Here is a 14,299-nt window from a genome sequence, read left to right as displayed (position 1 = left end):
GACGAGCGCTTGCGGTAGGCTTCTGGAAGATGAGGGTTGGGGGAACTCCCGGGTATATGCGTCTGCCTAAAATGAGCACATGAGAACACGAACGGACAGCGCAATACGTAGCAGCTGCCTGAAGGTGCGCGATGTTATTGCAATCGACCGTCTTCGTGTTAAATAGTTTTGGATATACTCTTCTTTGCTGTACTGGACGACTTCTGGTACACGATGGCATGATACGAGTGGGGACTGGTGCTACTAATAACATTACAGCAGGTTTGATGTCGTTACTCGTGCTATACGAGTGGAAGGCGGAAGACTACTTCTGTCTGGTCTTGTGAGTGCACGGCATGCGTATCGGCGCACGACCTGCGCTGCTGCAGCTAGCTGTGTGGTTCGGACCGCGTTGTGAGAGAGTGAAGGTAACGGAGAGTCTGAAACTGATACATAGTGATGACAGCGACGCTCGGAAGGATGCTGTGAGTGGTTGATGTAAGTGACGAGCTTCGCGTTCGCAGATGCCAGAGTGGTCGGGTAATTGAAGCTCGCCCACGCTAATGACGAGCCTATTCCCCTTCTAGCATAATCCCAATATGGGGGCCATCTAATGTACCTAAGCTTCACGCCATTGCCTCGCAAGCCTTGCGCTTGAGGAGAATTTCTGAGCTTGTGTGAACGTCCGCGATTCTCGAGAGGATAGTTAAACTTTGGGAGATTCGTGTGCACTGGAAAAGGTGGGCAAAGATACCTAGGTATCACGATGCCTCTTGCGATTCACGCTTCGGCGGTGAGTTCTTGCTCAAATTGCGTGAAGATTCGAAGAGACCTCCCCATACCCCTGCGAAGGCGCATCTGGACATCAGCCATATATCCATATCCATTCGATATTGATGCTACCGACTTTGGTGATCGATCACGTGACCATTGGGAGGCACCTGGGCAGGCATCCAGGGCACTAGATGCCGGCATCCGACTGGCGTTAGACTTCCACGTTCATGGCTCCCGTCTTCGATAGTTTCCAAGCCCCTGAATTCTCTTGCTTGCATCATCTCAGCAAGTAGAAATCGCGCATCGCTGCTCGAACACCAAGAAGAAAAGACCACAATCATTCCGATGTACGAATTTCGGCTAATGAATGACTTCCCTTGCGTCGCGTCAAGGTTCTGCGGACAGTGGGGGCCTATCTCCTGTCTTGCCATCCAGGTCTCGTCATACTTTGTTGTATTCGAAGGGCTGATCCGATGAAAGAAATGAAGTGTGGAAGAGGCGATATAAGTAGGCGACACATCGTCCCTACGCGCTCGTCGTCTGGGAAGCGGACTTTGGACAGGTTTCCTGCGTTGGAAAATCCTGAGTGTAAATAAAGCCCACAGGCCGAGGTTTTCGCGCAGACTATGCAGAATATGGCAGACGTTGCTGGGTGACGGTATATCCGGATTGCTGAGGTCGCAGACATGATGGCGCATCTCGCTGTCGCATCGCAGTCGAAACCCTTTCAACGCATTGAGCATATATTCCGCATACGGGCCCATAGGGCGAAAGGACGAGCGGTAAGCCCTAGTGAGAGCATCAAATACAGGCGATACTATACTGCATAAAGCGATGATGCAATCGCGAGTAAAGCCCTTCAGCCTGCCACTTCCCTTCGAATGGGAATCGGATAAGGAGTGGCGATTCTTCATTTGCCATGTTTATCCATCGTGGCGCCTTGCTCATAATGAACTGAGTACTGTATTTCTTGGCGTATGATGTTGTTGTACGAGCTTGTATCGTCCACTCGCCCATTATTTAAAACCAAGTTCTGCGGTGCTGACGAGACTATCGCTGTGTTTTGGAGTGCTTCAGGCCTCAATTTCATCTGCGTGATTCGAGGCTCAAATCTAGATGGGGGCAGAGCTGTCGTGTCAGATGACATGGTGTCCATGGAGATTTCAAACTCATCCGGGCGAGATGCCTGCTTGCGTGAAGCTTTCGCTTTCCCTGAAGCAACACCACGACCCGACAGCTTGTATCCTTGAGATGGGGCATGAATCCGCATAAGCTCGCCATGACCGAAACCAGTGTTGAGCGACTCTGTGAACCGCTTGAGCGCAGCGAGCGTCGCGGCCGCTAGAGAGTATGATAGTTCCACAGCCTGCCAGATGACCACCGTGGCTGCCGTGAGAGAGACATCAGATGTAGTCGTAAGTTGATGTATCTCATTTTGGCGAAGAGCAGAGAAGATTACGGTTCTATGGCGTGATCAGCTAATACAAAAGCACTGCTGGCGAGCGGTACGTACGGTAGTCGGAGCCAAAATGACGATATGACGATGAGTTTGGTTCGGAAGGCCATACGTAGACCCCACACCAACTGAATGGGCAGGAAGAGCAGGAGGACCTCGGTCATGACGTCCAGAGCTGTGAGAGCAATCCATCGTCGCTCACTCTGGGCACATTCGGAGTGCGCAGAGGTGATGTCCCACGCAAGCACATGGTGGACCGAGCAGTCGACATTCAGAAGGAGGACGGATGTGAGACATTGAGCGACGATTATGGCGCTTACGCCGTACTGGAATCTTCTGTGGAATCTTGTCTGTGTCGTGCGCAATAGCATGGCAATGATGGCAATCTTAGAGACGCATAGGGATATGACCCATAGGATGTTACCAGCCGTTGCGTAGTTGTTGAGTTTCTCGATAGCGGATGAGAGAGTAGCCAGCTCGGTCATAGGGCGCCCGAGTCCAGTAGAGATGGACGCAAAAACGACACCAAAGAAACTAAGCGCCAATACCTATTCGCATGATTGTCAGTAACGGCCTCTCGTCGTGCTCAAAATTGTTATGAATACACCACGATGTACGTACCCCTGATAGTAGCACGATCAGATCATCGAGACTATAAGCTCTCCATCGAATATAACCTCGAAGGCATGCTACACATAGTGTGTAGCATAAGCAGAGACCGATGGTGAATTTCAACGTAGCTGCACGTCCTGGATCTCGTACGACTGCTTCCTCGTCATGATCTGCCATGATACTGCTCGTGAAAAGTACGCGAGAACTGCTCGGTAGCCTGAAGTTCCCACGGCAGGGCGTTAGCACACCCGTGTGGGTCGTGGCGTCGTCTCCAAAGCTGCGGCGCGGACAACCGTCTCATCTTATCACCGTACCCTGACTCGAACTTCGCTGTTTGTCCAACGGCGAAACCAGCTGGGAACTATTTTGTGCTGCGCGCCGTAAATGTATCACATCGCCCCTTAAGCAGGCGCGTGGACCGTGTTGCGGCTCTCCAAGGGCCATCCGTCCGCATTTAACCCATGGCTGGGACTGGGTTCCGATAGGCATGAAATCCTCCAAACTTGTAGCGCTCTTTGGTTAGAATGTGGTGCATCCCTCCTGTTGCTGATTGCATGCGCTGAAGTGGGTGTAGATCGGAGAGGTCATTACGGGGTGCCTTGAACCTTGTCAATAATAGGCTGCCCCGTGACGTGCCAGAGCTTATCGCTTCTCAACAGCGTGCCTGACTGCAGCATTTACCGCTCGGCACTTGATCATACGTAGACTGCTGTACTTCAGCTAATCAGGTCTTATAACTAAGATTGATCGAGTAGACTACCTACAGTTGCTTTCCTCGACCTCTCGACGCTTTAGCGGAGCAGAATTTGCGCACCTGCCCATGCTGGACTCCTACGACCACCGATCTGCGACACCACCAGCCTGTAGCTAGCCTTTTTGACGATGGAAGCACGGTAGCACGCAGATGCAGGTTGTGACAGCGAACGTGTTCCAAGGTTTGATTGGTGCGCGGTTCGGGGCCCCGGGAGGTGTGTGGTGCTGCGAAGCAAGCTTGGACGATAGACACCTCGGCTGTATGATTCCGGGCGAAGCGTGTTTATGGTGGCCACGGAACGGCCCTGGGAGGGTCCTTCTCCATGTTCCCTTCGATAACACATACCCTCTGCATGCTCTATCAACGAGTCGCCGGTCGGCTATTTGGCCTCGCGACACCAATAGCATGATGCACGACGGTCAAAGAGCATCAACAAATTGAACCTTTCCAGTACCTGATAAGCTTACGCTTGAGTCTCCTTATTATGAATACATGGTATGGTGTACATGAACCAACACAAGACATTGCACAGGCCCCCACGGATATCATGCATTAGTGTCCTTGCGCAATGCGCACGGCTTGAGAGCCCTGTAGTTTCAAGCCGCTCTTCCAAGGCCATCTCCTTAATTACTCATGGCTGATTCGTCAAAGCCTGTCACGATCTCAATGGCACGCCACATAAAGCGGTGATGGGCCCAAGAACGGCAGCTAGTTCCTAGCTCTAGGCACGGTTTGCAATCAACGTGTATAGTAACGGCTGTAGAGTTTGCATCTAGATCGCTTAAGCAGCGTCTGGGACGAATTCCCCCACTGCACCTCCCTCTTCTTTCAGGACATCCCTTACCTCCGTTGATGGCTGTTGTTCTGTAGTCACGTACTTTGTATCATGGCAGTCGTCGGAGAATCGAAGATTGTGAATGCCGAGGAGTACGACACAGGAAGCAATGGATCCGGCGAAGCGGGTAGGATGCATGCCAGTGCTCTGGGAGGCACAGCCCACGACGCCGAGGACATGCAGCGGATGGGCAAGAAACAAGAACTCCGGGTAAGCCCTTATTGCGACGTATATGCAGGAACTCTACTAAGTGTTCAATTAGAGAAATTTTCGCCTGATTTCCATCATTGGGTTCGTGGTTGTCCTACAGTCAACATGGGAAAGTGCTCTACTGTAAGTTCTTGTTCCTGTGTCGATCTATCCCCTGCTAAGTATAAGCAAAGTTCAGCTTATTTTGGGCTATTCAATGGAGGCACAGCAGGAGTCATCTGGATGATGATTATCACATGGGTGTTCGTCCTAGCCATGATTGCGTCGCTTGCCGAGATGGCCTCCATGGCCCCAACTGCCGGTGGACAATACCATTGGGTCAGCGAGTTCGCTCCGCCATCATTCCAAAAGTCCCTTAGTTACATCGTAGGTATGTAGTTGGATGGTCTAAACAACTAAAGTCTCGCACTGACACCATGTTCAGGATGGGCTGCGGCTGTCGGGTGGGTCAGCGGGATTCCCGCCTGTGCACAAATGCTCTCGAGTCTCGTCATCGGAATGGTCCTCCTCGCGTACCCTGACGCCCAGATTGGAGAACTATGGCATGTCACACTGTTGATGATGCTCTGGCTGTTCCTCATGATCGGTTTCAACATCTTCTTGGCGCAGCATCTTCCCCTCGCTGAAGGTGTTGTGCTAGTCTTGCATGTCTTTGCCTTCTTCGCGTTTCTGATTCTATTCTGGACTATGGCGGAGCGTCTTCCGGCGGAAGAAGTTTTCACCACCTGGACAAATGGTGGAGAATGGAGCTCGATGGGCGTGTCTGCTCTGGTTGGCCTCTCAACCCCATTGTGGTGTTTTATTGGTCCAGACGCGGGCGCGCACATGTCTGAGGAGTTGAAAGACGCCTCCGTGGTGCTTCCGAAAGCTATGATGTGGGCTGTTTTCTTCAACGGCATCTTCGGATGCATTATGGTAAGCCCGCCTGAACTATTCTGGATGAAAGGCAGATACTGACTACGTACGCTCGTGTTAGATGATTACCTTCGTAATGTGCGGCGGTGCTCTTGATTCCGTTCTCGAATCGCCGACCGGACAGCCTGTACTTCAGGCCGTTTACAATGCGACAGGCTCTATCGCCGGCACTGAGGTCATGGGTGCTCTTCTCGTCATCCTCGTCTTCTTTGCAGCCGTATCCGTTACCGCTGCTTCTTCGCGCCAGATCTGGGCATTTGCACGCGACAGGGGACTTCCGTTCTCTGCATGGATCGAGCGAGTGCCAACCGGCTGGGACATTCCCGTCAACGCGCTACTTGTCTGTCTCGGATCCTCGCTCGTGCTCGCATGCATCAACTTTGGGTCGGACGTTACGTTGAACGCTATCGTCTCCATCTCGAACGCAGCTCTCATCTTCTCCTACATCATATCGATTGGATGTGTGCGCTTGAAGCGTTGGCGAGGAGAGCCACTGCTCCCTCGACGCTGGAGCCTAGGCAAGTTTGGAGGCATCGTCAACGACCTTGCTCTTGCCTTTTTGGTCGTTTCCTTCATCTTCTCATTCTTCCCGATAGTGCCAAACCCTTCGGCTACGGACATGAACTGGGCGGCGCTTATGTTTGGCGCGATGGCTGTCATTGCCACGGTCAACTATTTCGTCAGCGCACGGAAGAGTTATATCGCGCCGGTTTCGCTTGTTAAACAAGATTAGACGGTGGATGCATCATGTTAGCAGTCATTCAAGACCATAGGTAGACAAAAGTATCCACAGGCTGCCTACCATGTTCGCTCGGAACGAATTTTGTTCTGAACCCTTATCCCTAATCCCTTCTTGGACTAGCGCTATTGTGGTCATTCCCTCACGAACACCCATCTTGCATCCCCAGTTCCTGAACGCGATATAGATGGCTCAATCACATTTATAGGCCTCGATAACCTTGGGATCTACGTATGCCTTTTCCCCTCTGTCTGAGACCCTTCCAAAACTTTTCTTTCCTTTTTTCGTACTCGATGGTGCGGGGTATGCAAATGTGAATGGTCGTTCTATTCCCACCCGCGCAGACACCATCAACTTTACGCCTGGAAGACTGGTAGAGCCCACGACTACAATGTCTCAACCTTTGAAAGAAGCCGACATTCTGTTTCCGCACCTTTCCAACACACCAAATCTATCCAGCACCCTCTCTTCTCTACGCCGCTCAACACTATCAACGCACAACCGCCTTAATTCAATCATCTCCGACAGCGATTTCGTCAGTTCAGTCGCATCTGCCTACGATTTACCCCTCATAGCCAATGAACGTTGTGGAAGCTGGTACATTCCACCAATCCAAAAATCTGGATCTGTCTACTTCAAGAGCACGGACGGTCACATGGGCGAATGGAGTTTCAGTCTGAGAAGACTAAATCTGCAACTGCTGGATGTGGTGGAAAGATTTGGTGGTGCCGTGGTTGTGGATAGCACGAGGAGGGGCAAGAGTATGCCGGACGCGCTGAGCAAAACCATTCCGACATGGTGCTGTGTGATCAACAGAGCTGTGTTCGGCACACCTGAAAAAGAGGAGATGCGGTTGTTCACGCCGCCACAAGCTGTGGGAGAGAGCGAGCATGCGCAGATGGAGAAGATGATAGACGGATTTGTGCAACAATTTCTGGTGCGTGTCTTATCTAGGCATTTTCGAACATATTCGCTGATATCGAGACAAGGATATCTGCAAACCTAACACCGTGGACCTTCGCAGTAAGCTGAAGAAGCCCCTCCGACCAATCTGGGTAACACAGCAATCATCTCTTCCGGACAGTCCGCCTTGTTTCCCCGACTTTTACCCGATCGTGCTCTGCACAGCATCGCGACGGGTACGCGGTGCGGAGGCATCGGAAAGCGGGTATATCCAGGGTGCTGCCGATGACCACGAAGCATGGTCTCATGGACTTACGCCGGCAGTCTTCTGGAAGAACAAAGACGTGTTGATGAAGACGAGCGAAGAAGATGCACCAGCTCTGATCGAAAGATTGCTCAACGAAAACGGAGGCAGTAGCGCGGTCGCAAGTCTGATCAAGCCAACGTCCAGACTGTACATCTCTCCTAGTGACCAGATGAAGCTCGACGGATTCGACATTGTGATCAGTTGTACACCAGAGCCCTTTGCCCCTGCGATGCTAAAGGACGCCGGAGTCAAACACTACTTGCATCTCAAATGCCAAACCGGCAAACTTGGCTCGCGCGACCTCCGCACTCAACTGCCTCGAATTTTCAATTTCTTCTCGTCCCTTCCAGAACCAACAGCCGGAAAGATCCTCGTATGCTGCCCAACAGGCAAGGATCTATCTGTCGGCACCGCTTTGGCAGTACTGTGTCTCTACACAAACGAGGAGGGGGCAATAGATGCGAGTACGCCAAAGGAGACAAGTGCCATCGGAAAAGCCTTCATCAAGCAAAGGCTCAGTTGGATAACAACAAGCAACCCCGCGCTGAACCCAAGTAGAAGCACGCTCCAAAGCGTCAATGCCATCCTGCTAGAAAGCCAAGACCCAAAAGCTTTCTCGCAAATCAAGAGTAAAGGCACGGACACTGGCATCACCACCTCAATACCCATCCGAGAAACAAGACCCCTGCCACAAGAACCACAAACAGACGACTCTTCCGAGACCGAAAAGCCGAAGCCCAGCTCTCATTCGCTGCCTACCTCCATCTTCGAAAACCTACGCAACTCCCCGGACAAACCATGGAACTTCACCCGTCAACTCCACTCTACCCTACCGGCGCATCCCTCGGGCACAGTGACGGGAACAGCGACGTTTACGTCCTGCGACCTACCAGCCTCCTTTCCACCAACTCTGCTCTACGCCGAAGAAGGCGAATTTGCAACAGACACAGGGCTCAAGTTCAATGCGCGCAGAAAATACGTGTACCAGCTCAAAACGTCGACATCAGAAAGCACAGACGAGAAAGCAGGAGGAGAGTACATCGCCGTTCATTTCTTCAACGATGAGAAGATGCCGCGCGCGGATATCAAGGATGGCGTGGGGAAGAACGGAGAAGGTGTCGGAGGGTCGTTTGTAGACATGGGTGACCTGGAGACGAGTGGGAAGGAGGTGAAAGCCAAGAACAAGGAGACGCATCTTTGTGCCGAGGACTTGTATACGGCTAGTTGGACATTCGGACCAGGTGTTGTCAACGGGGGCACGGAGGATATGTGGTGGGAAGTGCGATACGATGTCAAGGGCCCAAAGAAGGATTACGTGAGTACCACGAGGTACACCCTCATTTGACGGACAGAGAAGAGATGAATATAGGGTATCAAAGCCGATCTACATAACACAAACGACCACGCGCCAGACACTGCGAAACAACATGTTTGCCGCCGATTAAGGAGTTTACTGATTTCATGACTTTGCTCCCGTCACTTTCGTTACAAGATTCGCAATCTTGAGGAATACATTCACCACGAGCGCAAGCGCGGCGCTCGGGACGAGGATTTGTAGCCACTCGTACCACAGCTTCGGTCGGACGTCTGTCTCGATCCAGCCAGCGCCTTTGAGCGGTGGCCCGCCGTTGACATTGGGTGTCTCACCCTCGTCGGCTGGGAAACGCTGGTTTTCAAGGAAGTATTGGAGCAGGTCGTCCTTTTCGCGCCATCGGGCAAGGAGCCAGTCACTGAAGAGCTTGTCGTCGTGGAGGGGGATATCGGCGACGGCGAAGCGGCGCCAGTACAGGTTTACGGACTTTGGGGGGCGTCCTTGGAAGTAGGTACTGTAGAGGGTGAAGAGGTCTTGGCCGTATTGGCCGGCGCTGTTGCGTGTTAGTATCTGAAGAACCTGGTTGGTGACATGAACTTACGGGACGCCCTCGTATGCCATTGTGCAGTCGTAGAGGTAGTCTACGGAGCCTTGCAGCTCTTGCAGACAGAAAGAAAGGCCTGTACTTCGCGGTAACAGTGCGTGTCTTAAGTCCTTAATCTGGTTCCTTTCTGCCCATTTCTTGCTCGAGGCGCGACCGTTCTTGCTAAGATTCGTGCCTTCGGGAAAGATGAGAAGCCACATGGGGTCGAGACCCTTGGAGCCAGACAGTGGGCCATCGTGACTTCTGCTCAGCTTCCTCAGCCTATGTTGGAAGCGCTCCTTGTCTGTGGACCACTTGCGGGATAGGAAGATGAAGCCGAAGAGCCTCATGCCCCAGCCGAGGATGGGAATGTATTTGAGCGACTCCTTGAGGATGATGTAGAGGTGGCCGTGCATGGACGCGCTGTATGCCATCCACCAGAGGTAGACCCAGTCAGTGTAGATCTAGTAGGTGTCAGCTCATTGTTCTATACGATGTTATCTGGATAACCGTACCTGGTGGTTCGAGACGAATATCAGCCTTTCTGGAAAGTCGCACTCGAGCAATCCATCCTCCTTCTTCCTCATCTGTCCTCTTATGCTCTCGTCTCCACTAACGCGCATGGTGACGGGCGCCCACCAGTACGTCATGGTGGTAACGGTCATGCTAAAGTGCTGCTTGGTCATGGCCATCCACGCGTAGAAGAGGTCCTTGCTGTAGAAGTATAGCGGCAGGCCGATGTATTGGGTGATGGCGATGCTGAGACATGACGTTAGTATCCTATGGGTAGTATTAGCCTTGAGTGTATACGAACGCTATGATGCTGCCGTTGAAGTACGCTGCAAAGAGACACATGCGCAGAAACTGCACAACAGGCCCATGTTTGACCTTGCCGGCGGGGTGTTGGGCTGGATCCGGGAGTTTTGGCGCGGAGGGTGTCTTGGTGCGCTGCGCCTTCAGCTTCTCGATGACGGGCACCGATGCGGGCGGCTTGCGTTGCCGGATGTCTTTGGTGGACATGATGCTCGTGGCGTGGGCGAGCATGGGAAGTATGTAGGCAGGTCTGAGGAATATGACAGATAGAGAGTGAGTGCGCGTGCAGGCAGGCCGGCGTGGGCGGATGCTCAGGCGGACGAGGGAACTACGGATACGGCCCAGACATGCGGCGGGGGAGAGTGGAACAGCGCGCTGCCGTCTGCATTGGGCGCCTGGGGGTGAAAGGACCTGCGAGCGTGGTGTGGAGGAGCAAAGGGAGTAATCAGGCCGCAGCTTTCGCGCATCGTGTCTCCGGGCGCTGGAACTTGGTGCTGCCGATCCGCAGCTTTCCCTCGAGCGTGATGATAGCACGGCGGTTCACCCCACCCGTTAGCTGGCTTGGAGCGGGCGCTAGTCATATCCGGACGCGTTCACTCGCAACTTTCACCTCTTCAAATGTTCCACCGCTGCATGTGATTATGGAGTTTAGTCGCTGCGCCTGGACTATCTCCGCGCCTTAGCATTCACCCCCCGCTGTCTGGCATGCGATGCCACCAGGCGCCATCCTACCACGGTTCGACTCGTCATCACCCGCTCATATGGCGCCCACTCACCCCTCCAAGCTCTGCGCACAGCTTCGCCTAGCATTTTGGCCCTAGCCTCCTACCCTCTAAACATGTTTGTACCCCATCGCGTCTTGCCACGGCGCCTCCTGGCTCTGCCGGCCCAGGCACGGAGTTTCGCTTCGTCTTCACGACGTCTTGAGATCAGGCAGATCTCGGAGCTTCCCTCGCGCACGACGCCGTCATACATACAGTCGCCCTCGAATACCCTGCTGAGCCTGCAATGGCCGTCCCCACCGCGGAATATCCTCGTCACCAAGAAGAAGCGCACACCAAACATCACCGAGTCCGTGATAGAGTTCACGTCCCACATACGCTCCACCTACCCGTCGATAAACGTCATCTTCGATCCCGAGACCGCCCAAGAGCTTCACGAGCAGCTTGCGTTCCCCGTATACACATACAAGCAGAGCCAAGGTGCGCCGCAGTACCTTTCGGATAAAACCGACTTGGTGTGCACGCTCGGAGGCGACGGCACGCTGCTGAGGGCTAGCAGCCTGTTCAGCCATGCAGGGAATGTACCTCCTGTACTGAGCTTCGCCATGGGCACCATCGGCTTCTTGGGCGAGTTCAAGTTCAGGGAATACAAGAGAGCGTTTCGGGAGGTGTACATGAGCGGCGCGCCAGACACGTACGCTACCCTCTCCGACTCGCATGGGACGATTCCACCCACCCCACCTACGTCGCCCGATGATCCTCTGGACAAGCCACTGAGCTACGCCGACATACGCGGCAAGGCTATGGGAAGCAACAGAACGGCGCGCATCTTGTTGCGCAACAGGCTGAAGGTGGGCGTCTTCGGGCCTGATGGAAAGAGAATCAGTGGCATCGAAGGAGAGGGCGACACCTACGCGCTGAATGAGGTCACGCTTCACCGTGGCTCCAGCCCGCACCTGAAGATCATCGACGTCTACATCAACAACCGCTTCCTGACCGAGGCAGTCGCTGATGGCATGATCATCAGTTCGCCGACTGGATCCACGGCATACTCGTTGTCCTCTGGAGGAAGCATCGTACACCCCCTCGTACCGTCGATATGCCTCACGCCTATCTGCCCTCGATCACTTTCCTTCAGGCCACTAGTGCTGCCAGCTCAGACGCCGATCACACTGCGGCTAGGCAAGAAGAACCGCGGTCGTGAGGTCGAGGTCAGCATCGACGGAAATACCATTACAGAGAAACTGGGCACGGGTATGGAAGTCCGCATAGGTGGGGAAGAGGTCAAACGAGACGCGCGGGGCTGGGAAGGTGGTGTTCCTAGCATCGTGCGTGGCACAAGTGGCAAGGAAGACATGGCTGAGGACCACTGGGTCGGTGGACTGAATGCTCTCCTCAAGTTCAACTATCCGTTCGGTGATCAGGAGCCCTGAACGTGCTACAACAAACATCACATGGCTTCAGACTGCGGTGGTCATATCAGCTGGTAAAGACAGCAATCATACCGGCTATACATAAATACCTACATCACCCCTTCTTCAGGGTCTCACCGAACCTTCATCACATCAACCTATCATGGCTGGACAAAGCTCGCAAGTTCCTACCCAAGCCCGCCAGTATGATACTCCGTCCGATTTACGTGCAACACGCTTGCAGAGAGGCTTCATCGCCAATGCCGTTATCAGGCTCCAAATAGGTTCCAATATTGACGCTTCAGACCAAGACGCAGGAATCTCCAGAAATCTTCACAAAGAGTGTTGCGACTGGCTTGGTGCCTTGCACGACCTTAACAAGCTGGAGGAAGTTAAGAAAATCGAGCTCTACTGTCACCCCACTCTCATTACGCAGTGGATGGATATGCGGGACAGGTTCATGGCAGCAATTGGATTTTTTGAGCGAGGGGTCACGAAGGTGGGTTTTTGGGAGATTGTATTTCTGAACTGATTTTTATGCTGTTGTAGCTAATCCCATGAGATCACATTACATTCTTCATAACCAGTTCGCAATGAAGACAGTGAGTATCGTAGTGATACCCAGGTAGAGCAGCACGCATGAGGTTCTGGCCTAGCTGCATTAATGCTAGCTCGCGCTAGATCGTAAGACCCCTCAAGTGCTGGCCCGGGGTGCTGGAAACCAGGGCTGCGGCACCGACCTTTGAAGAATTTCCTGCGCCCTCCTCACACGCGCATCCATGTTACTGATTGTTGTCTACCAACGACTTTCGCTATTGGCGTTGGCGGACACAACCCCTGGCCTGAGCCGCCAACAGACCGACGCGACTTTGGAGTATGATTCAAATTGGCCGTTCAACGCTCGCCGCCGTGGCTGTTCTTCCACGTTCCAGCGTAATGATGCGTCACTAACTGTGGTGATAGTACTGCTTCCTCTTCAGCGCTATATCTGTTCGTCATCGGCGCAAAAGAGCGACCGGGCATGAACAGCACATCTCCGACTAGCTTGGGTTGCAGAAGCTTCTCGACGTCACTTCCCGCCAGGTTGCGGTTCACCATGGCACCCAGACTCTTGTATACCGCATACGTCAGACGCCTTGGGCCTGTGAAATCAACTACATCTCCCATCATCTCCATGGTAGTGTCTTCGACAGCTACGCCGTGTTCAGCGGTCTTCTTAGCCAGCTCTTCCAAAACGTCATCTATCGCCTGCATCAGATGCGGTGACCGGGGCTTTGCCATGATGGCCCATATCTCCATCTGGTGCAAGTAATTGTCCGGCCAGCCATGGTCGAACTCCCAACCCACAACCAGACTTGTGTTCGCTTTGTACTCCGGCGGAATCCAGTCGTCGATGGGTATGTTCTCACAGGAGACGTCGAGATCGAACCAGATGCCACCTTGATCCCAGAGCAACAAGTAGCGAAGCAGATCTGCCTTCCATATAGGCACTGGAAGCGCAAGGTAGTTGTTGACGATATCTGGCCTCGATGCGAAGGCGGTTCGGACATATTCGTCGCTGCTTTCGTCCGTCATGAAGTGCGCTTCATACTCTGGGTTGGACGTGATGCAGCTATCAGTCCAGTTTCGGGCTTCTTCTGAGAGGCCACGAGGGCCCAGCTTGTACCATATTACCCTCGGTATGCCTTCATACTTAGGTGCTTGGACGGTTTCCTGGGTGGGCAGGGCGATTTCATCGTGGGCGGCGGAGCGAATGGTGTAGATCTGGTATATGAGAAGAAGGACGCACAAGGCAAAGAGCGACTGATAGCTGACAAACTTGAACTGCAGCCTTGCTAACATACTGAATGAGCAGAATGCCGAACGAAAGCTTGCTGTAATGTGTCTAAGCAGAGCGGATGTAGATGCTTCATCATCCACATCGATCTTCATGAGGCTGAATCACGACCGCTGACATTTGAGTCTTTGCAGTC

At 53.1% G+C, this 14,299-nt stretch overlaps 6 protein-coding genes across 6 annotated transcripts; 3 read left to right on the top strand and 3 right to left on the bottom strand.

The window, feature by feature from the left end:
- Positions 1-1,663: 1,663 nt before the first annotated feature.
- J4E79_006065 (uncharacterized protein) lies at positions 1,664-2,694 on the bottom strand (the record flags this gene model as incomplete). Its single annotated transcript, XM_049354940.1, has 2 exons — positions 1,664-2,216; positions 2,267-2,694. The coding sequence occupies 2 exons, from the start codon at positions 2,692-2,694 to the stop codon at positions 1,664-1,666; spliced, it is 981 nt and encodes a 326-aa protein (XP_049210336.1).
- Positions 2,695-4,461: 1,767 nt separating this feature from the next.
- On the top strand, positions 4,462-6,268 carry J4E79_006064 (uncharacterized protein; the record flags this gene model as incomplete). The annotated part of the gene is made up of 5 exons (XM_049354939.1): positions 4,462-4,620; positions 4,673-4,743; positions 4,794-4,990; positions 5,045-5,535; positions 5,597-6,268. 5 exons carry the CDS (start codon positions 4,462-4,464, stop codon positions 6,266-6,268), a joined length of 1,590 nt encoding a protein of 529 aa, XP_049210335.1.
- Positions 6,269-6,665: 397 nt separating this feature from the next.
- On the top strand, positions 6,666-8,929 carry J4E79_006063 (uncharacterized protein; the record flags this gene model as incomplete). The annotated part of the gene is made up of 3 exons (XM_049354938.1): positions 6,666-7,211; positions 7,264-8,799; positions 8,897-8,929. 3 exons carry the CDS (start codon positions 6,666-6,668, stop codon positions 8,927-8,929), a joined length of 2,115 nt encoding a protein of 704 aa, XP_049210334.1.
- A 14-nt stretch (positions 8,930-8,943) lies between these two features.
- Positions 8,944-10,399, bottom strand: J4E79_006062 (uncharacterized protein; the record flags this gene model as incomplete). Its single annotated transcript, XM_049354937.1, has 4 exons — positions 8,944-9,349; positions 9,398-9,843; positions 9,895-10,138; positions 10,194-10,399. 4 exons carry the CDS (start codon positions 10,397-10,399, stop codon positions 8,944-8,946), a joined length of 1,302 nt encoding a protein of 433 aa, XP_049210333.1.
- Positions 10,400-11,030: 631 nt separating this feature from the next.
- Positions 11,031-12,347, top strand: J4E79_006061 (uncharacterized protein; the record flags this gene model as incomplete). The annotated part of the gene is made up of 1 exon (XM_049354936.1): positions 11,031-12,347. The coding sequence occupies one exon, from the start codon at positions 11,031-11,033 to the stop codon at positions 12,345-12,347; it is 1,317 nt and encodes a 438-aa protein (XP_049210332.1).
- An 873-nt stretch (positions 12,348-13,220) lies between these two features.
- J4E79_006060 (uncharacterized protein) lies at positions 13,221-14,168 on the bottom strand (the record flags this gene model as incomplete). Its single annotated transcript, XM_049354935.1, has 1 exon — positions 13,221-14,168. One exon carries the CDS (start codon positions 14,166-14,168, stop codon positions 13,221-13,223), a length of 948 nt encoding a protein of 315 aa, XP_049210331.1.
- Between the last annotated feature and the right edge of the window lie 131 nt (positions 14,169-14,299).

Source organism: Alternaria viburni (assembly GCF_023758015.1).
Source record: "Alternaria viburni strain BMP 2772 chromosome Unknown scaffold_12, whole genome shotgun sequence".
NCBI classification, from domain to species: domain Eukaryota; kingdom Fungi; phylum Ascomycota; class Dothideomycetes; order Pleosporales; family Pleosporaceae; genus Alternaria; species Alternaria viburni.
This window is presented reverse-complemented; position numbering and strand designations above follow the sequence as displayed.